Source organism: Balaenoptera borealis (assembly GCF_965194805.1).
Source record: "Balaenoptera borealis genome assembly, chromosome: 19".
Lineage (NCBI taxonomy): Eukaryota > Metazoa > Chordata > Mammalia > Artiodactyla > Balaenopteridae > Balaenoptera > Balaenoptera borealis.
Window position 1 is genome coordinate 56,915,582 of NC_138878.1, and position 24,286 is coordinate 56,939,867.

The 24,286-nt window shown below is 56.3% G+C and overlaps 2 protein-coding genes and 1 pseudogene across 3 annotated transcripts; 1 reads left to right on the plus strand and 2 right to left on the minus strand.

Moving 5' to 3' along the window:
- Positions 1-677: 677 nt before the first annotated feature.
- On the plus strand, positions 678-8,881 carry EGLN2 (egl-9 family hypoxia inducible factor 2). Its single transcript, XM_082367558.1, has 6 exons — positions 678-804; positions 1,820-2,883; positions 7,029-7,148; positions 7,590-7,726; positions 7,912-7,979; positions 8,246-8,881. The coding sequence occupies exons 2-6, from the start codon at positions 2,056-2,058 to the stop codon at positions 8,299-8,301; spliced, it is 1,209 nt and encodes a 402-aa protein (XP_082223684.1). The 5' UTR covers positions 678-804; positions 1,820-2,055; the 3' UTR covers positions 8,302-8,881.
- On the minus strand, positions 8,866-12,976 carry LOC309616711 (cytochrome P450 2F2-like; annotated as a pseudogene). The gene is made up of 8 exons (XR_014249825.1): positions 12,119-12,976; positions 11,418-11,582; positions 10,854-11,003; positions 10,525-10,685; positions 10,147-10,312; positions 9,953-10,091; positions 9,673-9,860; positions 8,866-9,471 (listed from the first exon to the last, which is right to left on the minus strand). The product of XR_014249825.1 is annotated as a cytochrome P450 2F2-like (transcript).
- A 3,102-nt stretch (positions 12,977-16,078) lies between these two features.
- CYP2F1 (cytochrome P450 family 2 subfamily F member 1) lies at positions 16,079-23,227 on the minus strand (the record flags this gene model as incomplete). Its single annotated transcript, XM_082367176.1, is given in 8 exon segments — positions 16,079-16,529; positions 17,668-17,815; positions 18,421-18,485; positions 18,488-18,607; positions 19,462-19,603; positions 20,004-20,180; positions 20,496-20,626; positions 23,107-23,227. Coding segments are annotated over 8 exon segments (1,083 nt in total). The 3' UTR covers positions 16,079-16,350.
- Positions 23,228-24,286: the final 1,059 nt, after the last annotated feature.

Genomic DNA, 24,286 nt, shown 5'->3' on the forward strand with positions numbered 1-24,286 from the left:
ATGACTTCATCTGCATAGTCCTCCCAGGTCAGGTCGTCCAGAGACTCGAGGCTGTCATGCAAATGTCTTCTCTGAGTAGCTTTCCTAGGTTGTTTTATTCGGGCGCCACACAGTTGTGCCGATGGGGCAGGGTGGAGCGGGTCAGAATGTTTGCACGTCCCTTCTGGTTCTTCTTCCCTTCTCTCAAGGACGTTCCGCTCTTTTTTTCCTCCGTTATAAAAAGTCCTTATGTAAATTACTTACTGTCGTGCAAATTTACATACATTTCCCAACTAATTGCGCAGACGTTTCTCAATATTCCTATTCTTGGGCTGTGAGAAGGCGGAGCTGTCCATGTAAATAATACCGATGATCCGTATGCCGCTCCCCTACCCTGCTACTCATCGTTCCGCCGCGTTCTCGGCTCCAAGGGGGCGGGCCTGTCTATGTAAATAGACATATTTGCATACCCCTCCCACTCGCTTGGCATAATATGCGCCGAAACTCCCCCACCGGATCCAGCCCTTCCTAACTGCGTTCCTCCTCTCGCGCAGAAGGGGCGGAGCGGAGAGTGCATAAAAACCTTGCGTCGGCGACTGATCCTTTTCCCCTTTCTCCAGGGAGAGGGTGTTCTGAATTTCCTCGCCCCGCCCCACGCGGCTCGCGCCTGCGCAAGCCCTGGTCTCCTCCGCCCGGATGCGGTCACGTGCCCACCGGGCGAGGCGGGGGCGGAGCGTCGCGGGTGGTGGGGGCGGGGTATGGCGCGCTGTGCGGCGCAGGGCGGCTGGCACAAACGGCGGCGCCGGGGCCGGAGGAAAAACCTCGGTGAGGATACCGCGGGGAGGGCATGGAGCGGGGCGGAGAAGGCGCTTGAGGCCGGGCGCCGGCGCGAGCCGGGCGGGGTGCGGGGGCGCGCGCCCAGCACTCTGTGGCGAAGCCTGGCGACCCTGGGGAGTGTGGGGGTGGGGCGTGGGGGAGGGAACGCGCGCCGGGCATATTAAGCGCCGGCCGTTGGGGGGGTTGGGGGGGGGAGCGGGCGGAGGGGGAGGGGAGGGGTGGGGACACGGGGTTCCAACGGTCCTTAGGCCTTGTCTTCGTCTCCTGCTGTGCCCCGAGGGGCCCCAGGACCCGCACCGAAGGGACTTGGGAGGGGGGCGCTTTTTCCGTCGTCTTTTCCCCGAGTGCATGAGCCCTCCTCCACCCTTCCCTCTGTCGCTGTGGACCCTGCTCCCACGGGTCCCTTCCGTCTGTCTGTCTCAGGACCTCCCTTCCGTCTGGGTGTGTGTCAGCCCCTAACGGGCTTCCTCCTGTTGGGCTGGGTTCTGCCCGGCTGTCTCAGGTCCACTCTTCCCTGCTCTTCTCCGGTGTGTGTTTCTGTCTCTGGACCCCCCAGTTTCCACGGTCTGTAGATCCCCACATTCCCTCTGTGTCTTCCAGGCAGATTTCCCCTCCCGCCCCCGGTCTGTTTGTTTCTAACTCTCCTACTTCCCACTCCGCCATCCCTTTCTACTTCAAGTCCCCTCCTTCTTTTCTGTCTGTGGGTCTGTGTCTGTCTGAGGATGTCTCTCGCTCACAGCTCCCACTGCAGTCCTCTGCCTGTGGGTCATCTACCCAGTCTCACTCCTCCAGCTGCCCCCTTACTGCCCCTTGTCTCTTAGTGATTCCACCCAAGTCCCAGAGTCTTTTTCCCCACGTGGCCTCAGGTTTTGGGGTCTTTGTAGCTAAGTCTGTCTTCCTATCTACTGCCCCTGCCACTCCCCACCCCCCCCCCCAGCCCTCTTCCCTGTAGCTCTTCTCACATCCTTTTTTCTCTCTCCTCTCTCTCTCTTTCTCTCTCCAGCCACCGTGACAGGTCCCTTCCCAAGCCCCTAGGGACAGCAGAGGACTTGGGGACCAGCAAGCACCCCCAGGGCACGAGAAAAGCCTCTGCCATCTGCCCTGCCTCATCCTGCCCCACGCCAGGCCCAGCCGCCCCGGCCCCCGGCTGCATCAAGTGGAGGAGGAGGAGGTGGAGGAGGGTGGCACCATGGGCCTGGGCCGTGCCCTCCATGCGCGGGGGATGAAGACACTGCTGCCATGGACAGCCCGTGCCAGCCGCAGCCCCTGAGTCAGGCTCTCCCTCAGTTGCCGGGTTCGGTGTCAGAGCCCTTGGAGCCTAGCAGGGCCAGGATGGGGGTGGAGAGTTACCTGCCCTGTCCCCTGCTGTCCTCCTACCACCGTCCAGGAGGGCCTGGTGAGGCCTCGGCGGGGAGTGGGACCCCCAGAGCCACAGCTACTTCCACCACAGCCAGCCCCCTGCGGGAGGGCTTCGGTGGGCAGGATGGCGGCGAGCTGCGGCCGCTGCAGAGTGAGGGTGCTGCGGCACTGGTCACCAAGGGGTGCCAGCGACTGGCAGCCCAGGGCGCCCGGCCCGAGGCCCCCAAACGGAAATGGGCAGAGGATGGTGGGGATGCCCCTGCCCCCAGCAAGCGGCCCTGGGCCAGGCAGGAGAACCAGGAGGCGGAGGCAGAGGGGGAGGGCTGCAGCAGTGGCAGTGGTGAGGCCAGCGCCGGGCTGAGGGAGGAGGTGCTGCCCGCTGCGCCTGAGCGCCTGGCCCTGGACTATATTGTGCCCTGCATGCGGTACTATGGCATCTGCGTCAAGGACAGCTTCCTGGGGGCGGCACTTGGTGGCCAAGTGCTGGCAGAGGTGGAGGCCCTGAAGCGGGGCGGGCGCCTGCGTGATGGGCAGCTAGTGAGCCAGCGGGCTATCCCGCCACGCAGCATCCGTGGGGACCAGATTGCCTGGGTGGAAGGCCATGAGCCAGGCTGCCGAAGCATCGGTGCCCTCATGGCCCACGTGGATGCTGTAATCCGCCACTGTGCTGGGAGGCTGGGCAGCTACGTCATCAATGGGCGCACCAAGGTGAGGCTGCAGGGACCGGGCGGTGGGGTGGGGGGCTGCCCAGCACTTGTTGGACGCCTAGCGCTCTGAGCACCAGTGGGTTTGGAGACAGGCTTGTGGGGTCACAGCAGAGTTCAGGCAGCTCTGGCGCAGGGACTGTTGGAGCTCACTTTGGGCTCTCACTCCCTGTGCCCTTAGTTTGTGTACCTATAAACCATGGGTTTGGCCCGTAGTCACCATGGTTCTTGACTTTGCCAGGGATCCTCTTGAGGAACCTGAGGAGAGGTGCTGACAGTCATAGCCCCACATCTGTGCATGGGCCATGGTGGGGTTCACAGCCGCCTGATGTCTGTCCATGGATCCTAGACCAAGAATGTTCCGTGTAGACAGGCACAGGTTTCTGCCTCTGCCGTCTGTACCTGTCTGTCTGCCCCTGTCTTTGTTCTTCCCTGTTCCCTTATTTTTTCATCTACTCGTGTATGTCTGGTCCGTCCTGTCCATTGTCTGTCTCTGGTCTGCCTGTCCTGTCTCCCGGGTAGGAGAACCAGAAGGTGGAGGGGGGAGGGTGGCAGTGGTGAGGCCGATGCCGGGCTGAGGGAGGAGGCACTGCCCACTGTGCTTGGTGCTGGGCTACATTGTGTACTGTATGCCGTACTGTGGCATTTGCATCACGGACGGCTTTCTGGGGGTGGCTGTGTGCCGGCCCAGGTGGAGGTTATGTCCCCATCTTTCCCATCCCTCCCCATCCTAGACCCTGTTCTCCATCCTGTTTGTTCTGTCTCTCCATCACTTTATCCTTGTCTGGCTCTGGTCTGTTTCCTTGATCCTCTGTCCTTGTATCTCTTCTTGGTCCCTTTCTCTTGTTTTAGAGTAGCAGTTATTTTTTGTTTTGGAACCTGGGCCTTTTTAAGAATCTGCCAAAAACCACAGACCCCGTCTTAAGAAAAATGCTCATTTGATTGGAGTTTATGGTCAGTGATCAGGGCCTTCTGGGCCTCCAGCTGCCCATTCAAGAACCTGGGGTTAGGAGCCCTGCACAAGACAGTAGTCCGTAGGGCCTTTTGGCCTGCTGACATGTTGATTCTCCTCATGGAGGGGTGTGAGGATCCTGGCCTTGAGTCCAAGGTTTGGTGGTGTTTGGACAAGGCCCTGTAGGGAGTGCCCACTGCACAGCACCAGTGATGCCGGGTTGATGGCACAGACTGTGTTTTGCCCTGCAGGCATGAGGCTGTGCTCCTGATGTCCTCTCCCTCCTCCCTCAGATCCCGTCTTGGGTTCTGTCTCTGCAGCTTCCGTCTCAGGCTGGAGCTGGCTCGGGGACTAGGGCTCCCCCGAGCCGAAGCCATACTGGCTTCCCCAGCCCCCCAGCCCTGCTGGAACTTGTCCTGCTTCCCTCTCTCTCCTGTTACTTTGGTAGCTGGAGGGCCAGAGGCGGCCCCTCCCAGGGGAAGGAGAGATCAGTGGGAATCTCCCTAGCCACAAGGTGTTCAGCACCTTCTCCCCAGGGCCACCCATCCTCACAGGAGGGAGGTTGGTGGGGAGACCACAAGAGTTGAGTGGCCAAGGGCAGGATGCTTCTCTGAGCCTCCGTTCGCTCATTCACAGGATAGGAAAACCAGGTTAACTCCCCAGCTAGGCTGTGGCCATTTCAGGAGGGGAGGGGAGGGGAGAGGGCGCAGATCTCTTTTCCTTTGGTGCCTTGGATGTGGTTGGGAGCAGGGCCCTGGAGGGGTGGTGGGGTGGACTTCTTAGCCCTGGGAGGTAAGAACAAGCCTGGCTGGACTAAGAAGGGAGGGGAGGAGCCAACCCAGCCACTGGAGTTCCTCTCAGACCCTCCCCTGCCCCAGTGAGGCAGCAACTGCAGGCTTCCTCGCCTTCAGAGGGCAACATCTGGGCTCCCTCCCCAGGCTCTGGAGTAAGACAGTGTGGGGTGGTCACTGTGGGGGGGCTCAGATCACCAGTGTGGTTTCGGCTGGTAACAGCCTGCCTCTCGGTGGTCCCTGAGTGCTGCTCCTGTGTTCTTTTGCCTTCCTCCTCTCCCTAGTTCCTCTGCTCAGTTGACCTGCAGGTGGGAGGGAATTGACTCCCACTGGCATCAAGGACTACCATAGGTGACCCCGGGAGGCCCCTTTAAGAGCAGTTTGGAGGTGGGGCCTGCTGCTGTTGGCTGAGACCTGGGATTCTGATTGGGGGGGGGGGGCGGTGTGCATGCCCAGTGATCCTAGCTGCCCCTTCCTGGAGGTGGAAGTGTGAGGAGCAAGTTTCCCTGTTACTCTGGTTGTGGTCCTTTCCCTTGTGGGGGCAGGAAGTAGATGCTTCTCGGGGGCCGGAGGATGCCACCCCCAGCCCCACTCCCAGGTGAGTATATGTGGGGGGAGGGGGGCCTTAAAGGGCCTGTTCCTGTGCCTACCCTTCGCACACACAGGAGTCCCACTCCCAGACAGACTACAGAGTGTGTCCCTGCCTGCATGGTGGGAGACCCTGTGAGGGTGCACGGAAGGACAGAATGGAGGCCCTGAGACCCAGAGGAGTGCTTTTAATCAGCACCTACCTCCTTGGCACTAGGGAGACAGGCCTGGCCCTAGGGGCCAGTACTAGGTAAACAAGTACCCGTGCTGATTTTGCATTGAGAGGGATGGAATGGGAAATCAGCCCAGGTGCCTTCAGCTAGAGGACTCAAGGTGCTCCTGGTCCTGAGACCTGAATAACAAGGGGGACCAGTGGAAGAGTGTTCAGGCAGGTGCAGAGGCCTTGAGGATGAGCTTGGCCTGGTCAGAGAAGAGTGAGGAGGATTTCGAGGCTGGAGATAGTGTATGAGGCTAGTGGCCTTGGAGGCTGTGGTCAGGAATTTGTGTTCTCTTAGGATGCAGCGAGGAACTTGAAGGGGTTTGAGCAGTGGTGAGCTGGAGTAAAGGGCCTCTGGCTGCTGTGGGGATGGGTTGTGCGGGAAGAGGTTGCAGCACTGGACCCCTTTCCCCACCCCACCCTACCCTCGAGCAAAACCGGCAAAATCTCCAAAAAAGTAGTTGTTAGCTCCATCTTGTGGATGAGGAACTGGAGACGGGGAAGTTCAGTCATCTGCCCAACATCACAGCTTATGTGGCAGCACTGAGACTTGAACCCAGGAGATAGGTCTGCAGGAACACCTGGGCCCTTTTCCTCACATCACATCCATCATTTTGCTGGGTACCTGATGAGAAACAGGCCCCGAGTGGCTAGGCCCAGGACTCAGGATGGCCAGGGCTGCCTAGGGCAGTGGCGGCTATCCAGGAGAGGAGGCGAGAACCCTGTGGCTAGACCTGTACGCACAGAAGCCGAGACCTGGAACAAGGTCTGACTCAGATCTGTGGGGGTCAGGAGCTTCCAAAGTCATGTTCTCGGAGGGGTTTATGCTACTGCTGTAAACCGAAGGTGTTTATTAGCCCCATTTTACAGATGAGGTGTTTTGAGGCCCATTCAGGTGATGAGACTGTCCAGGGCTACTTGGCAGGTTATCCTTGGAGTTGGGATTAGATCTCAGGTTCTGGTCACATTCTAGGTTTTGGTACCTGTTCAGTTGTGTAGAAGACAGATTATTTACCGGGTATTCTTTATAGTTAAGGTCAGTGGTTCTCAACATTGCTGCACATTAGAATTACCTGGGGAACCTTTAAAAATTCCAGGCTCCACCTGAGACCAAGTACATCAGAACCTCTGCGGTGGGCCTGGGTATCAGTGTCCCAGGTCATTCCAACTCTACAGCTCAAGGAGAGAACTCCTAGTGTGGGGCTATGAGGCCACATCCCTGCAGACCAGGAAATGTTTAAATTGCTTTTATCCTAGTGAAATGTCTGACGTGGGGTCGGGTTATCTTTAAAAAACCAAGCCCTCAGTTGCTCATTGAGCTGCATGTCGGCGCCAGACCCGGGGGGTAGGGCTGTGGGTGTTTGTGTGTGTGTGTGTGTGTGTGTGTGTGTGTTGGGCTATTGAGGCCCAGGAGCTGAGGTTTCTTGTGGATGGAGGCTTGGCTGAAAAAGGAGAAAGTCTGGGTGCTGGTACCCTTGGAGTCCAGGACACCTGAGGAAAGATGAGGGGCTGAGAGGGGTGAGGAAGAGGAGGTAATGGCTGCTTCCTCAAAAGTCCCTGCCAGCTAGCCTCAGTAAACCCTCTCCATCCGTCTCTGCCAGGCCATGGTGGCATGTTACCCAGGTAACGGGCTGGGGTACGTGAGACACGTTGACAATCCCCATGGCGATGGGCGCTGCATCACCTGCATCTATTACCTGAATCAGAACTGGGACGTCAAGGTAGGATGTGGGGGGTGGGGTGGCGTGCATCCATTGCATTTTCCTTTCCCAGCTCAGCTTCTAGCATTGTCCCCTTCCTCTTCCCAACCCACTGGGGGGCGGTGGAATGTGCCCAATGGCTCTTTCTGGGAAATGGGACCTCCTCTTCAGCTCACTGTGTGGCGGCAGTTCCCCCTCTTTGGGGAATGGTGCTGTCTGCCCAGCCCCCAGCCTAACGAGCACTTCCCCCGCCCCACTTCCTGTCTTCTTAAGTAGCTTCCTGCCCATCTCCATGGTGATGCAGACTCTGGGTTGTCACTTATTCTGAGAGCCTGAGTGGTGGGAGGGAGTGATGTGTGCAGTTATTATGCCCCCTGCTGGGCTCCTGGGGGCCGGCAGTGCAAGGCTGGGGCTCTAGGCAGGACTCCCAGCCTCCTGCCTCATCCTCTGGCCTGCCTTCAGGTGCATGGCGGCCTGCTGCAGATATTCCCTGAGGGCCGTCCCGTGGTAGCCAACATTGAGCCACTCTTTGACCGGCTGCTCATTTTCTGGTCTGATCGGCGGAACCCCCATGAGGTGAAACCAGCCTATGCCACCAGGTACGGTCCATACTTATGGGAATGTGCCCAGGTGCTCCCCCCGTGCCAGCAAAGTCTTGTCAGACCCCTGAAGTGACTAGGAAGTGATGGAGTGCCAAGAGGGGGCGGCTCAGGGGGTGGATATAGTGGCTGGAATTGAAGAAAAGTGATCTCTAACCACCCTCGGGGGCTGCTCTGATCTCCAGGTACGCCATCACTGTCTGGTATTTTGATGCCAAGGAGCGAGCAGCAGCCAAAGACAAGTATCAGCTAGGTACCGGCTTCCCAAACAGTGTCCCCCTCCCTCAAGTCCTTCCTATTCCATGTACCTCCCTAGGCCTCAAGCCACCTCATCAGTCTCTCACTGAATCCAGTCACTCATTTTTCCCCATCTTTGCCTACCTTCCCTAGACAGTTCACTCTCCTGGTATCCCCAGCATGAGCCCCATCTCTTCCGGTCATCTCCCCATCTTCCCAGGTTTCCTTGGCCTCTTAGTTCCGTCCCTGATGACTCAGTCTCCTGTCCCCCTTCACCCCCAGCATCAGGACAGAAAGGTGTCCAAGTACCCGTATCACAGCCGACTACGCCCACCTAGTGGCTGGCCCCAGAGCTGCACGGACAGACAGCTTGCCCTGACGTCGGGGGAGCCCTGGGCCCCGGTGCCGCCAGTCACGGTGCCTGCTCCTTCCCCGCCACTGCCGCTGCTTCTGACTTTGCCTCTGTTCTGCCTGGTGTGGAGGGCTCCATCCATCGCTGAGGACCGAGGAGGAGGAGAGACCCCTGCTGCCCTGGGATGGGGGCTGGGGTTGTGACCTGGGCGGAGGCCGGTGTTGGGGACTGCCATTACTGGAGCTGGGGGCCTGTGTCCTGCCCTGTCTGGTCACGCATGTCCCTCTCAGGTTTGGAGAGCTGGAAGGAGGCGTTGCCACTTCCCACCAGAATGCAGGATTTGGGGTTGGGGTGAGTCATGGCCTCTTGCTGGCAAAGGTTTGTGGGGGAGTATCCCCAAGCCCCCCACTCCTCCAGCCTGGAATGTGAAGTGACTCCCCAACCCCTTCGGCCACGGCACCTTTTGGACTAGGCTGCCGCTGCTTGGGCAGGATAAAAGGTGCTGGGAGGAGCATGGGTCTGCAAGTCCTGTCAGCCAAGAAATAAAAGTTTACCTCAGAGCTGCACACATCTGACTGACTCTCACTCCCTGTTGGTAAGAAGACCCCTCCATCTGCAATTCAGGTCCTTTATTGATCGAAGAGGGTAAGGAGGTCTGAGAGCCAGTGAGCAGAGGGTGGCTGAACCTGACTTCAGCGGCCACCAGACAGAGTTGGAAGGCTGGGGGCACGTTGCCCAGGCCAGTGCACTGTGGGGTGGGGTCGATGTTGGTGGGGCTCCCCACAGGGAGCAGGCAGAACTGCTGTAGAATGGAGGTGAGGAAGATCTCGGATCGGGCCAGGCCTGCACCCAGGCACATTGCTTTCCTGGGGACGTGGGGGTGTGGGGTGAGAAACCCATGCACCCCACGGCATGTCCAGGCTGGTCCCCTCCGTGCCCAGCCCAGACCTGGGGCAAAGGGCATGAAGGACCAGCCCAGACCTGGGGCAAAGGGCATGAAGGACCAGCCCAGACCTGGGGCAAAGGGCATGAAGGAATTGTTGCTCTGGAACTCACCCTTGTCATTCAGGAAGTTGGTGGGATTGATACAGTCTGGGTCCTTAAATTGGGTGAGATCCTGGTGTGCAGACACAAGGAGAGGAATCATGAAGGTGCCCTGGGGAGATGTGCAAGGGTTACTTGAAAAATTGGCAAGCGACTCTTCCAAACGTCCATCCAAGACCCCATTTCGAAGCCAGTGGCAAGGAAGGCCTACTTCCTTGCTCCCAGAGTCAGCGCTCTGGACGCTTAGGCCTGCTGATCTCTGTTAATAGGCCCTCCCCAGCCCCTGCGCAGGATCCCCAGTCTTGGTGGGCACCTTGGGCAGGAAGTGGCTGCGCAGGTGGGCATCCCAGGTGAGGGCACGCGGCAGCTCCAGCGGTAGCACGCTGAAGACACTCTGCATCTCCTGCAGCGTGGCGTTGGTGTAGGGCAGGCGCGCTTGGTCCTCCAGGCTTGGGGCGCACATTCGACCTACCACGGGATCCAGCTCCGCCTGCGCTTTGGCTGGGCCGGCAGAGATGTGAACTATGCGTAGCCCAGCCTCCAGCCAACCTGAAACCCTCGCCGCCTCATCCCGAGCTGTGCAGCTCACAAGCCTGCCACCTCTGGGTGTTTGAGCAGAATGAGGAGTCCACAGCGCAGGGTGGTGCTTGTGGTCTCGGTACTGCCAAAGAAGTGGTTGTGCGTCGTCATCACCAGTGTCTCCTGGAAATGGCTCTCCGGGCCCTTCTGTTCCTGTGGGTAGAGGAGCCAGGCGTCTGCTGGTGGGCAGCAGGACCCTGTGCCTTATCCGTTTGACCCAACCAAGGAAGCAATCGATGAAATTGCGGGGTTCCCTGGGCTGCCGGTTGCTGCTGGGTTTGCTGAGAGATGAAAACTCTAAGCTCTGCTAAGTTTCGGAAGATTCCGTGGTGTGGGCCTGGGAGCCATTTTAGGAGAGAGGGGAAAATGTACATCTGGGGGGACAGGAAATCAACAGGACCTTGAACAAGACCATTAGTTTCCCTATGGGGAGACTGGACCAGGACTTTGATGTAAGTTCTAAAACTCTTCCATTCCAAGATTCTAAGACTGCTCCATTCTAATGATCCAATGTAGGTAGGTCCATGTACTTGGAATTTGGCATAGATTGGGCACACGAGGGAGGGATGGGGGCTGACCCTCTCACCTCACCCCATCTGGAACTCATGATGCGGAAGTTGTCATTGAAGAGGTCCAGGAACCTCAGGAACTCCGGGTCCTCGTAGCCATAGCGGTTCTCAAAGACCACGGAACACATAACATGAGATACAGCATTATCTAGTAGCCGCCAGGGGTCGAACGGAGCTCCTGGGAGCGGGAACAGGACAAGGTCAAACGCTTGTGGCTCGGCCCCCACCCAGCCCTTGGGTTTACTGGCTTCATTCCACCCAAACGCCTTCCCTAGGCCACACCCACAACAGGTGTCCAGTGGCCACACCCACAACAGGTCCCTATCCTTTTCCGACCAGGCCGTACCAACGCTGTCTTGAAATTCGCCAAGCAGACAAGGCGCCTCTTCCAGGACACTGTCCTTGATAGTCCGCGTACCCAAGCCAAACTCCTTAAGTGCTCCAACTGCAAAATTGCGCAGCGTCCGCCAGCGCTGCCCGTTAGAAACCACGATGCCTGGGGGAGTGGAACAAAGAAGGGGACGGGCCGGGGAGTTAGCCACGCCCCATCCCGGAAGCATCCCGTAGTGGAGTCGACTTCCTCGCAACTCTTCGCTCTGCTTCATTTCCAGGTCTTTTGGTTGCTACCCCAGCCTTCTCGGCCCTGTCCACACATTGGCCGCACCTCTGCTGGTCCCGATTCCTGATCCCCGTGCTTGCTCTCTTTGGCCTTGACTCTTAGGCTCTTCTCTTCTACTGGCTGCACAAGGAACCAGCCTCCCCCACCCCCATTCGACCCCTACACTGTGGCTCCGCCCCAACCTCTCCTCAGAAGCCTTGACTCTATTAGGCCCCGCTCCATTTCCCCCGGTCTCGCTCTGTAAGGCAACCTGGACATTCCCGGTCCGCACTTCCGCCGCCCAGGCCTCACCGTTTCCGCGTGTGAAGCGTTCGAAGACTGCCCTGGCCCCGCGGCCGGAGAAGGCATCCGCTTGCAGCACTAATGCGTCCCGCAGCGCTGCGTAGCTGCACACAGCACCACTGCAGGGCGCGGGCACAGCCACACCGTGAACACCGGACCCCAGCGGCCAGGGAGCTACACGGAGCCGGTGCTCAGCGGGCCCGGGTCTGGGCTCCTGACCCCTCCGCCATCGAGACCCCAGAGCCCGGCCCCCAGCTCCCTTCTCCTTCGGACCCAGGAGTCCAGCCCCACCGCCTTCCCTCAAAATCTAGAAGTTCAGGTCCCCAGCCCCCTGCACCCTCAGAACTAGGTATCTGGGCCCTCAGTACCTCCCCAGCCTTGAGCCAGAACAGACCTCTCTGCTCCCCGTCCCCTGGGACCAGACTGCCCGCCCCAGGCTCCTCCTCCCTTGGGACCCGGGAGTAGGGGTGGCAGCGCGACTCCGCCCTGAACCAGGAGCTCAGGGCCACTGTCCCTTTTCCCTCCAGATCTAACTTCCCACCCCCAGTCTCCTTTCCCGGAAGGCAGGACTCCAGGCCCCTCACCCTCTGTCAGGACTCACGGGGTCCGAGCCCTCAGCTCTGTCTTCATTCAGAGAACCAGGAATTCTAGCCCCCAGCCCCACCTCCAGGAATCCAGAATTCTGTTACCCCACCCACTGTCGGGGCTACCCCCGTGAGTGCACGGTCCAGGTGTCCAGACTCGAGCTGCAGCAAGTTCCGCAGAAGCGGGAGTGGTACGGGCCCAGGGGTAGGGCCGCCTGCGTCGGAGTGCCGGGTGCACCCCAACCCCGCCTGGCTGTCTGCATCTCTTCGCCTCTCTTTGATTCCCTTGGGGTCTTGGGTGGAGCAGGGATGGAGACTGGAAATGGGAGGGGTGGCCGCCTTTGGGATGCTCATTCTGTAATTCCCCAACCCAAAGTCTGCACCCCGCCCCCAGCCCTATCATTGCTGGGCTCGGCTCCTCCTGGCCTTTTTTTTTTTTTTTTTGGTGCCTGCCTCAGCCTGTCCTATTTGGTAGCCTTAATGCACTAGCATTTTCATGTCAGCATACCTGGTCAACAGGTGCACCCTCCTGAACCCCCAGCACCTTTGGGTCCATCTCACTTGGCCTGTAGCTGTGCATTCCTAATCCCCTGGACACCTCTGGGCCCATGACCACTGAATGCTGTACCTTGTACTTCTGATAACTAAAAACATCCTGACTCCTAAATACACTTCTTAGAACACTCCTGGTGATGTGTCCATTAGCCTGGCACTCCTGTGCCCTGTGCCTGTGATTCCTGGGGACTCACACCTGAGCCCTTGTCACTTCCACACCCATTGCCCTTGGAGCTCTGTATGCCATACATGTCTCCCAGATGCTCACTCAAGTCCCCTAGCATCCTGGTGCCCATCAGCTTGGCACTTCCATGCCTATCCTATGACTCCTGGCTGCCTTCCCACGGTTGACGCCCTTGTATTTCCATACTTATACCCTGCCCTGAACTCCTGTCATCTCTATTCCCAATGCTCTGGCTCCCAGATGTCCCAAATGTCCTATGCCTATGCTGCTACACCCCTGGTCTCCAGTCCCCCAGACTCCTCAGTGGGCACCCCCGCCTGATGCCAGGCCACGATGGGCCAGGGGCGGGGGTTGTGGCTGAGTCTGTACTTAGAACAGACTGTTCAGGAATGCGACCCACCCTGCCGCCCACCCTGCCTTGCCGGATCCAGCCTTCCGCCAGGTGCCTGGCACAGGGCCCAGACCTGGGGAGACGGTGAGGGGGCTGTGCAGAGTCTGGGACTGGGCTCGTCTCTGGGAGTGTCTCTCTCACTCTCAGTCTCTGTGTTTCTCTGTTCATCTCTCTCTCTTTCTCTCTCTTCCCATTTCTCTCTCTCTCTCTGTTTCACTCTCAGTGTCTACCTCTGTTCATGTTTGTCTTCTCTCTCGTGCGCTCTCTCTTTTCAATGTCTGTCTTTTTCTCTCCCTGCCTCTTCCAGTTTGTCTTTACCTTAATCTCCCTCTGTCTCTGCTTTCCCGTCTTCCTGCCTGTTTGTGTAGCACGTCTCCCTACCTGTCAGCCTTTCTCTGTCTGGGAACCTGGTGACTGGCAGGGGCTGAGAGGCAGGGCGCTGCTCAGAGGCACTGACTCTGCAGACAGCAGGGGTGCAGCAAGCATGCCCTCGCCACCCCCTCCCCCAACTCCCACCCCAGTCTCTCCGATGAATCCTCTTTCTCAGGCTCTTTTCAAGAGCAGGCATTTTGTCTTGTTCACTTCTGTATCCCCAGCACCTAAAATAGTGCTCAGCACACACTTGGCACTCAGTAAATGTTGCTGAATGAATGCATGGCTTTCTTCATCCCTATTTCTGTCTCTGTTTCTCTCTCTCTCTCTCTTTTTTAATTGGAGTATAGTTGCTTTACAATGTTGTGTTAGTTTCTGCTGTACAGCGAGGTGAATCAGCTATGTGTGTACATATATCCCCTCTTTTTTGGATTTCCTTCCCATTTGGGTCACCACAGAGCATTGAGTAGAGTTCCCTGTGCTATACAGCAGGTTCTCAGTAGTTATCTATTTTATACATATTCGTGTATATATGTCAATCCCAATCTCCCAATTCATCCCACCCCTCCTTTCCCTCCTTGGTGTCCATACGTGTGTTCTCTACATCTGCATCTCTACTTCTGCCTTGCAAACAGGTTCATCAGTACCATTTTTCTAGATTCTACATATATGCATAAATATAAGATATTTTTCCCTTTCTGACTTACTTCACTCTGTATGACAGTCTCTAGGTCCATCCATGTCTCTACAAATGACCCAATTTTGTGGCTGAGTAATATTCCATTGTATATATGTACCACATCTTCTGTATCCATTCTTCTGTTGATGGACATTTAGGTTGCTTCCATGACCTGGCTATTGTAAATAGTGCTGCAGTGAACATGGGGGTGCATGTGTCTTTTTGAATTATGGTTAAAATATTATACTTCCCTTTTAATTCATTTGGTTCCACATTACAAATCTAATCTCAAGTTTGTCATTTACTCTTAGACGATATAAATTCTTGTCTCTGTTTCTCTCTGCTGCTCTATAATTCGCACTCTATTTCTCTCGGTCTCTATCTTTGGCTGAATCCTTGTGACTGTCTCCCTTCCTGCCTGTCTCTGTTTCATCTCTTGAGGCTTCTCTCTGGTTCTCTTTTTGTCCTTTCAGATCTCTGTCTCTCTTCAGCTCTGTGCCTCTCTTAATTTCCATCTTGACTTTAGCATCTCCTTGTCTTCCTTCTCTTTGGGCATCTCTGTCTCTCCCCTTTTCTCAGTTCCTCTCTTTCTCCTCCTCTGTCTCTCTCACTCCCAGTCTTTGGTTTTCAGGATCTCTCTCTATGTATCTCTCTATCTCTGTCTGTCTCTTTCTCTTCGTCATGTGTTTCTCTTCCGCATCTCTCCATCTTTCTTTCTCAGGACCTCTGAATCTCTCCTTTCCCCCCTCCACCTCTGCGTCCCTGCCTGGGCCCTGGGGCAGACTCTGTGCTTGGCCTGTGGTGGGAAGAGCGTGGGGATTAGGGAGCCATCACCCCATGTGGGGGCCACCTATAAGCCTCCCTCCAGCCAGGCCCATACTCAGCAGAGCATGTCCCAGCTTCTGGGTGACCTTGGGGAGACTCCGCTCAGGCTAGGGCCTTCCAGGTCACCTCTGCCCATGGCTGGCGGGGCCAGCCTCATTCAGTCTGACTCCAGCTTAATGAAACTTGAGATGCCTGCTCCTTGAGAAAAGCTACTGTCAGCAGATGTCAGCTTGTCAAGTCCAGTCCCAAGCTGGGAGGCCCCATGCCTGGGACCGCTATCCCCACCCCAAAGGGAGGAATTGCAAGACAAAGAAACGGTCCAATGAGCGGGATGAGAAATGGGGGAGAGTTTCAGTCTTCCAGTGCCTCACTTCTCCACTCATTGCCCTTCTGCTCTTTCTCTGGTCATTTTTGTTTCTTTCTTTGTCTCTGTCTTCTATTCTCTTCGCCTCCCTAGATCTCAGTCTCTTATCTCTCTGCTTTCCTCTGTGTCTCTGACTCATAAGAGTTTGAAGAGCAGTGTTGGAGCCAGATGATCTGCGTTCCGAACCCAGCTGTGCCCGTTTCTGGCTGTGTAATCTTGGGCAAGTCACTTCACCTCTCTGAGCAACCTCAGTTTGCTCACGTGTAAAAATGTATAATAAAATTGCTTTACCTCATAGGGATATTTAAATGAGGCATTTGGACCAGTGTGTGAATAGGAAGCACTAGGTAAGTGTTAGTAATTGTGATTTCTCAGTCTCTAGGTCTGTTTATTTCTCCGGGTCTCTCACTTTCTCCCTGCTTACATCTCCATCTTTGTACAGCACCCTGCATCTCTTGCAGACCTCTTCCATATCTCTCTAGGCTGCTGTCTTTTGCTCGGCCTTGGCTTCTCTGCCTCTGTCTTCATTCGAGCCCTCAGAGCCTTTACCTTCCAGCCTGTCTCCAGGAAACAGTTTCTCCCAGTTTTTAACCGGCCTAAGGGTGAGGGTTGAACTCATCACAGCCAGGTGTCTCCCCTCTCTTCAGCCAGACCTTCCTTCTCCCCATCCTAGAGGACTATCCTCCTCCCTTTAATTCAGCCAAGGCAGGTTCGAATCTATTATAAAGATAATTTATTAGGAATTGATATAAAATCCCCCAAAGTGTGCGCAATAGAACGAGTTCTGTGGATAAAACAAGGCATGCGCTTCCCCTTTCCCTTGGCTTTCTCTGCCTCTGGGGGCGCAGAAGGTAAAGACAGGAGCGATGGGGGATGGGCATGTGGCAGGCACAAGGTGAGGGGAAGCGAGTGTGACAGCGAGAGGGATGGGGCGCAGGGGAACGGGCGGTCCTCAACGCTCACTGGCGAACCTGGAAGGGATGCGGCGTCAGCGCGAGCGCTGGCACAGCTGGAAAGGCCGCGGCAAATTGCAGAGACCGGAGCTGAGCGGGGTCAGGTCGATGTCCTCGGGCGCCCCCAGCGGCTCCAGCGAGAAGCTCTGCAGGATGGCGGTGAGGAAGAGGAAGAGCTCCCGGCGCCGCAGCGACTCGCCCAGGCACAGCCTGCCTCCCACAGGGAGGAAGGGTGGGCAGGAGCAATGAGACAAGATGGGGTGAGGGGCCCCCTCAACTTTCAAAGGAAAACATGAGAATAATGGCTGGGTACTCACGGACCCATCCCTCTAAAGGTCTGGAAAAGACAGTTTAAGTAAATCGTGGACCTGCTACAAGTGCAACCTTGCAGGGGTTCGAATTCCAACACTGACAGTACTCATTTCGTGATCTTGGGCAAGCCACAGTTTCTGGGTAGGTACCTGAAATGGGGAGGGTAATAGTGCCTCATTTTGTTGTTGTGAACATATATAATGCTCTAAGCACTATACTGCTATTAATTTAATCCTCTTAATAACTCCAAGAGGTGGACCTTTTTATGATCTTCATTTTATAGATGTAAAAACCGAGGCACAGGGACGTCCCTGGTGGTCCAGTGGCTAAGACTCCGCACTCCCAATGCAGGGGGCCCCGGTTTGATCTCTGGTCAGGGAACTAGATCCCACATGCCGCAGCTAAGAGTTCGCATGCCGCAACTAAAGATCCCATCAACTAAAGATCCCGCATGCTGCAACTAAGACCTGGTGCAGCCAAATATATAAATAAATACATAAATAAATAAATATTTAAAAAAACAAACAAAACTGAGGCACAGAGAGGTGAAGGAACATATCCAAGGCCACACAGCTAGAAGATGACAAAGCTGGGGTCTGGCAGCAAAGCCCAGCTCTTAGCCCCCACTCTCAGAGGTAGCACCTGGTGCACAGTAGGCAGTATGGTAAGTTACCTATTATTATTCACCCCACCCCCTTTTCTAATACTGAGTTAAACAGGAAAGATTTTTTTCAGCCGGGTAAAGACCAAAGCCAAGAAAAACCAGGACCACTTCAACTGCACCACCCAGTGGAGAGACTGACAGTGACCAAGTCCAAGTTAAATTACAATAATATCCTGACTCCCTGCCTCCCTCCGCGGGGATTTCAGATGCTATTGGCCTATAGGAGCAGAGTTGGGAAGGAGAAGGAATGTCTTTGTATATCCAAAGCTGAGGATGGGATGGGACGAAGAAGTGAGAGGGTTTGGGGAGTGGAATTAGGCCTGGGGAATGCAGGTGGAATACTGGGCCAGAAAGACTGGATCTTGCCCCTGACCACTCTCACCGGCTAAGAAAGGCATGAAGGCAGGGCTCTTCTTGAAGGACTGATTGGCATCCAGAAAATGCTCAGGGTTGAATTCCCGGGGCGTCAGAAATTGGCTGGGGTCGTAGTGGACTGTATTAAGGAGGGTGATGATATCCGTGCCCCGTGTGGGTGGAGAGGCAGAATCGGTGGTGTTAGAAGGGCTGGGAGGTTCCCAAACTAGGATTTCCACTGTACAGAGCTGGGAGTCCTGGGGACATGATAAGGGGTGGTGGAGCATAGGACTCCACAGGGGTCCAGGAAGTCTAGGGTGTGGGAGTCTAGGGTTCCCAGTGATGGGTGCTGGAAATGGTTTTGTTGGGGTCTGAGGCAGGGATGCGGGATACCCCCATTGTAGGAACAGATTTGGGGTTCCTGGGGCGGGAGTGGGGTCTCTGAGAACAGTATTTAGGTACAGGGGCTCCCCAGGATGAAGTCTCAGACCTTGGGGATTTCAGAGAGGGGTCTTAGGAAAGGAACCTGCCATAGGGAAGAGGTCTGGGGTTCAGGACGTGGTCTAGTCCACTATGGTGTGGCATAGGGCTGAGTTTCTGGATTTAAGGGTCTCAGATGTCTGTTGCTAGGGCTTGGGTTGCCAGTTGCTAAGGTCCGGGGTGCTGATTGCTAGGGCCTCGGATATTCCTTGCTAGAGCCGCAGATGCCTGCTGCAAGAGCCTGGGATGCCTCTTCCTAAGGTTTCAGGTGTCGTTTGCCAGGTGTCCAGTGCACCTTGAGTAGCAGGAAGCCTTGAAAAGTCGTGTCCCGAGTGACGCGGTGTAGAAAGCTCATGGGATGACGTCTGCGAAGCGCTGCACCTCGTGGATCACCGCATCTGTGTAAGGCATGGCTGCTCGGTCCTCCAGCGCAGGCAGCCACGCGCGTCCCAACACGCTGTCTATCTCCTCCTGTACGCGGGCTGGAGGTGGAGGGGGGAGCGTTGTTGATGGTATCAGTAGGCTTGACTGTGCTGAGAAGAGGTGTGTGCCTGCGTGTGGAAGGGGTCCAGTCAACGCTTTCGAGTCGGGGGGCGGGGGGCGCTGCAGGGGTGCATGTGAAGGTTAGCCGGAGCTTCGGAGGGAGGCATTGAGTTCAGAGATGTAGGTGAGGGCGTAAGTTTCGTTCGTGCCAGGGCTCCTAGGGGCGGGGTTGTGCGGAGGGGGTTCGGGGCTGCTTGGAGTCCAGGCCCCTGATGGGATTGCCGGCGGGACTTCGAGGACCAGGGCTGCAGGAGGATGGATGGAGTGAGTGGGGTGTGCGGGAGAGCTGAGAAATCGGGGGTGAAGCAGGCGGCAAAGACCCAGTCGGTCTCCGCACAGCGTCCTGGAGGCCAAGGTTCCGCGAAAGACCCAGAGGTGGGGTTTGGGGAGGCGGGGTCGCAGACTGTGCGGTGCGGGCCGTTCAGACTGTGTGGGAGGAGATGGGTTCCTGGGGAGGCCCAGTGGCTGAGGCTCTGGGGCCGGGCTCTGGGCGGGCTGTGCGAGTTGTGTGGGCAGGGTCAGAGGTGGGCGGCAAAGCAAGATCATGCGGGCGGGGTCTGGGTCCCGGCAGACCCGGCAGGCTGTGTGGACCGCGGGGACCACGTGGGTGGGGTCAGCCTCCGGTGGGCTTGCGGGTTTGGCTGTGCGACCCAGGCGCGAGCTGGAGGCTCTCACTCCAGACACACTGGGAGGGAGCTCATTGTTTGTGGGCGGGGCTTCGAGGCGGGAGGGGCGGGTGTGCTCTACCGCGCCGTGTGGGCGGGTCTCCCCACCAGGCTCCCGGCGCTCGCACCTTGCACTTTTGGATACTTCATGAGCGCGAGGAAGGCGTGGCGCAGCGTGGTACCCACGGTCTCGGAGCCTCCAAAGAGCAGACTGTGTGTGGTCATCAGCAGAGTATCCATGTGGAAGTGGCTCAGCGGGCCCTGCTTCTCCTGCGGGGGATAAGAGGTGGGGATGTGAGCCAAGGCCGGGGGGAGATCCTGCGGGCTCGGATCCTGTGCGACCCGCTCCCCACAGACCTGCACAACTGCTACTGAGTGCCACTTCAGTCCCTCCTCTCTTTAACTTTCTTTCCTTGGGGGAGCTGGGGAGCGCGGAAGGGCAGGGTAGGGAGAATCTCAGCCGCGGGGCCCACAATAACAAATCCTTGAGGATTTCTTAAAGAACTGTTAATTGGCAGAGGCCCCGAGTGGCCCCAGCAGAGCCAGGTGTTCCAGCTTCACTTCCCGGATGTGGGGAGATTAGACCCAAACGCGCTCAACTCGGGATCCTTGTTGGTTTGAGGCAGGAGAGCAGGTCAGACCAGAGATGGGACTTCCAGGCAGGGCTTACCTGTGCCATCTTGGTAAGGAAGCAATCAATGAAGTCCCGGGGAGAGTTTGGGTCGAGGGAGGCCTGGTGGTCACGGACGCTGCGGGCGATGAAGTTCTTCATGCGTCCGAAGTTCTGGAAAAGGTGTTGGTGCAGCCCGGGAACCCAGTCCGGGAGGCTCGGAAAGATATTGTACCGCTGAGGATGCAGCAGAGCTGTAGGGATGAGGAGGAAGGAACAGGCAGGCAGGGAGGTAGGGTGCGCGCGCGCGTGTGTGTGTGTGTGTGTGTGTGTGTGTGTGTGTGTGTGTGTGTGTAGGCTGGGGCGGGGGCTATGTGTAGGTGGAGCCCCTGTGGAGTGGGCAGGGCCGCATACCTCGGGGGCAGGGTCAGACAGAAAGGGGCGGGGCCTGGCAGGGCCAATCGCAATTCCTTCCCTGCCCACTGCTTCCCCCTATATCCCTGGAAGGGCTGGACCCCCAACCCTCTCGCCCGTGGAACTAGGCCTCCTGACCTCTCCCCACGGGCTGCTCATGATTTGGAAGTTGTCATTGATGGGGTGGATAATGGTGAGGAGACGCTTATCGTCGTAGTCGAAACGGGAACAGACAGACGAGAGCCAGGAGCGGGAGCAAGATGGCTGTGCTTATGCTGTCCATGGTGAAGGCCCCTGCAGTCACCTGGGCGGGTGGAGGGGGTGGGCAGGTACAATGGGGAGAAGGCAGCTCTGGGGAGGGAGTGGGATTCCTTCACTCCTCATCTCCTTCTGGAACTTGCCTTCCCCAGACCCTGGAAATGGGTGCAGATGGAGAGAAGAAAGGAAGTAGACAGAGGCAGAGACAGGGAAAGGCCAGGGGACAGGGGAGAGAAGGAGGGAGAGGGGAAGGGAGAGGGAGAGAGGAAAAGGGCATGAGGTAGTCAAAATACAGAGAGACAGACAAATCGAGACAGCCAGAAATCGAGACAGATGGAGAGGGACAGAAGAGAGATAGAGACAGACACTAAGAGAGCCAGAGAGGTACAATTGGAGATGATGAGACAGAAATGAGAGTGAGATATCCAAATATCTATGGATGTCTACCTATCATTTATCTATCATTTTTTAAAAATAAATTTATTTATTTATTTATGGCTGTGTTGGGTCTTCGTTGCTGTGTGCGGGCTTTTCTCTAGTTGCGGCGAGCGAAGGCTACTCTTCGTTGCAGTGCGCGGGCTTCTCATTGTGGTGGCTTCTCTTGTTGCGGAGCACAGGCTCTAGGAGCACGGGCTTCAGCAGTTGTGGCATGTGGTCTCAGTACTTGTGGCTCGTGGGCTCTAGAGTGCAGGCTCAGTAGTTGTGGTGGGCTCAGCTGCTCTGCGGCATGTGAGATCTTCCTGGACCAGGGCTTGAACCCGTGTCCCCTGCACTGGCAGGTGGATTCCCAACCACTGCGCCACCAGGGAAGTCCCCTATCTATCGTTCATCAGCTATCATGTTTCATGAGACTGACTCTCACACAGATATAGTGATAAAGAGAAATAGAGACACACAGGACAGAGACAGACAAATCAAGACACAGAAACAGCCAGAGAAAATCACAGAGAGGGAGACAGAGAGAGACTAGAGAAAGGAGATAGAACTAGAGAGACACAGAGCTAGAGAAAGAGAAGAGAGAAATGGAGAGACAGATATATACTTACTGAGAGACATAGAGATGGACACTGAAAGATAGACAGGAAGAGGGTGAGAGACAGACGGAGAGAGGAAGAGGCAGAGCCAAACCCAGAGGCTGATGGAGAAGAGAGTGACAGAGATACACAGAGACAGAGAGACATGGAGGGAGAGAGAGAGACAGAGAGAGACAGACAGGGAATGTTAGACAGAGACACAGAGACAGAGACCAAGACAGACTTGAGACAGAGGCAGGGCAGAAGCAGAAACAGACAGAAAGGTGTCCTGAACCCCGGGGTCACATTCCAGAGAGAGATGCCACTGGCTGGGGAAAGCATTAGTACAGAGTGTCCAGTGCCCAGTCCTGGCTCGGAGCTCTGAAACACTTTGATAAGTGAAACGACAGAGTCCCAGAGAGAGCCCCCGAGAGACAGACCCAGAGGCCCTGAGAGCCCCCAGAGGAGATGACAAGGAAGACCCCAGCCAGTCTCAGAGACAGGGGGATGGAGCCAGTGACCCCCTCTCTTGAGAGCTACCCCCTCCTCTGTGATCTGCCCTTTACCTGTTGAGCCGTTGGGACAGCTGAGGTGTGTTCTGGAGGGTCTGGTCCGGCTGGCAGTGGCTGCTCCAGATGTGTGCTCAGGGGCTCTGAATGTGTCTGGGGGTAGGGGCTGCTTTTAAATCATCTCTGTCCACACCACCTTGCCCCCCTTTTTCCTAGTTCTCCCAGTGACTTTTAATCCCTCCCGTCTTCCTGCATTATTTGCATGGGGCCGGGGCTCACAGCCAGCTGAAATAATGCCCTGAGTGGGTTCCTTGGGAACCCCACCTCCTCCTACTATAGGCTCACCTCAGCTCTTCTCACTGTGGCCAGTGGTGTCCATCTGCCCTGGATTGGGGTGAAGTCTTCTCCATTTTTTTGCCACTGGGGACCCTGGATCTGGTTCTGGGTCTGGTTTGGGGTTACGGATCTGTGGCAAAATGAAGGGGCAAGGATGGGGGCAGGATCTCTGTCCTGGGCAGAAGTTTTCGCATTCTCTGGGGGCCCATTTTCACAACTCTTCTCCCCCTTTTCTGTCTCTTGCAGTTTGTCTCTGAAATTCTGTATGCGTCTCTCTTTGCTTCTGCTTCTGAAACTTTTTGTCTCTTTTTATGTCTCTGTCTCTCTCATCCTCTCTCCCTTTGTGTCTCTGGGTCTCTATCTTTCACCCTCTATTCCATCTCTAATTCTCTTTGTGCCCTTTCTCTTTCTCTCTGCTTCTTTCTCCCTGTGATCTTTCTCAGTCACCATCTTCTCCTGACTGTCTGGGTGTCTCCCTGTCTCTTTTTCTTTCTGTCTCTCACACCTCCAAGAGCTGGCCTGCAGCGGACAGGACTGAAGCCACGCTAAGGTTGAAGGAGGATTTGGGAGAAGGGCGGGGCAGCCAGAAGCCTCAGGAGAAAGGACCTCAGACGTGAATGGTACCCCCGCTACCGCCCACGTACACCTCTGATCTCTGGTGGCCTTGGCCTTGCAGCGGCTTGAAGCAGGGTTTCAGCTCCCGGCCAGTGATTGTGGTCGGGTCGCCGTGGTGAGAGCACCGAATCCTCGCCATTAGACCACTGGCCAGTGACAAGGCTCCTGGCCCTTCGGCTTTGCAGAAAAGAATTCCCACAAAGACGGAAAGTGGTGAAACAAGTAAAGTATTTATTAGGAGAAAAAATTACAGTACGTGTGGATAGACACATGGGCAGACTCAGAGAGAGAGTCACGCCCTTGTGGCAGTTTAAATCACTTATAAGGGGGCATTTCTTCCAGGTTTCCTTTGGCCAATCATTTTGATTTGCCTGGCTCAGACTCTGTGTTCAGTTTATCTCAGGACCCTCCCATGTGTGCGTGCGCATCTCTTAGCCAAGCTGGATTCTACCGAAGAGGACTATGGGTAGTTAGCTTCACTTACTATGGGGTGGCGCCCTCTCCCTTTTTGACCTCCAAGGAGCTTTTCTGTGCATGTGTAGTCGGGGAGGTCTCCTGACTTAGAGAATGAGAAATATGTGGTCTCTTATCCTCTATCTGGGTAGGGCCCGGCCTCCTCCCTCGATTGTCCTGCTATGCTTGTCTTGGAGTATTGGTCCACAGGGAACAAACCTCCAATTGCTTTACCCTGGGGTCGGGGGCAGGGGGCATTTACCTCCTGCCTCACCTCCACCTCCGAGGCTCTCTTAAGCTCCCCACCAGCTCTGTCTGCTCTTGGCTCCCGCCCCAGAAACTGGCCACAGTTACTCAACTCCTTGCTAGGTCAGAAGGGCAGATTGCAAAAACCTGGGGTTGGGCTAGGACTCCAGTTCCTGGAGGTTAGGGTTGGGGAGAGAGCCCCAGAGGTCAAGGGTCTGGGATGCCAGGTGGAGGTGTTGGTGCCCCCCCAGGTCCGTTGGTGGACACAATGGTAGTTTTCCCATGGGGGCGGGGGAGGAAGTGCTTGGAGTTTCTGGGGGATTTGACACCCCAGTCCCAGGAATACGTTGGGATGGAGATGGGGCCCATGCTATTATTTAAGTCCCAGAAAGGCAGGTTAGGGCAGGTGCTGGAAGAGGGGTGAAGGCTTGATTACGGGATTATGTATTTCTAGTTTCCCTTGGCATCTACCCCTACTTCTGGGGGAAGGGAGCAGTAC

Bases quoted from the DNA above. Each gene is read 5' to 3' on its own strand.
- EGLN2 (XM_082367558.1), top strand. From the start codon at position 2,056: ATGGACAGCCCGTGCCAGCCGCAGCCCCTGAGTCAGGCTCTCCCTCAG. The intron at 2,884-7,028 runs GTGAGGCTGCAG...CGTCTCTGCCAG, and splicing joins TCATCAATGGGCGCACCAAG to GCCATGGTGGCATGTTACCC. The intron at 7,149-7,589 runs GTAGGATGTGGG...GCCTGCCTTCAG, and splicing joins ATCAGAACTGGGACGTCAAG to GTGCATGGCGGCCTGCTGCA.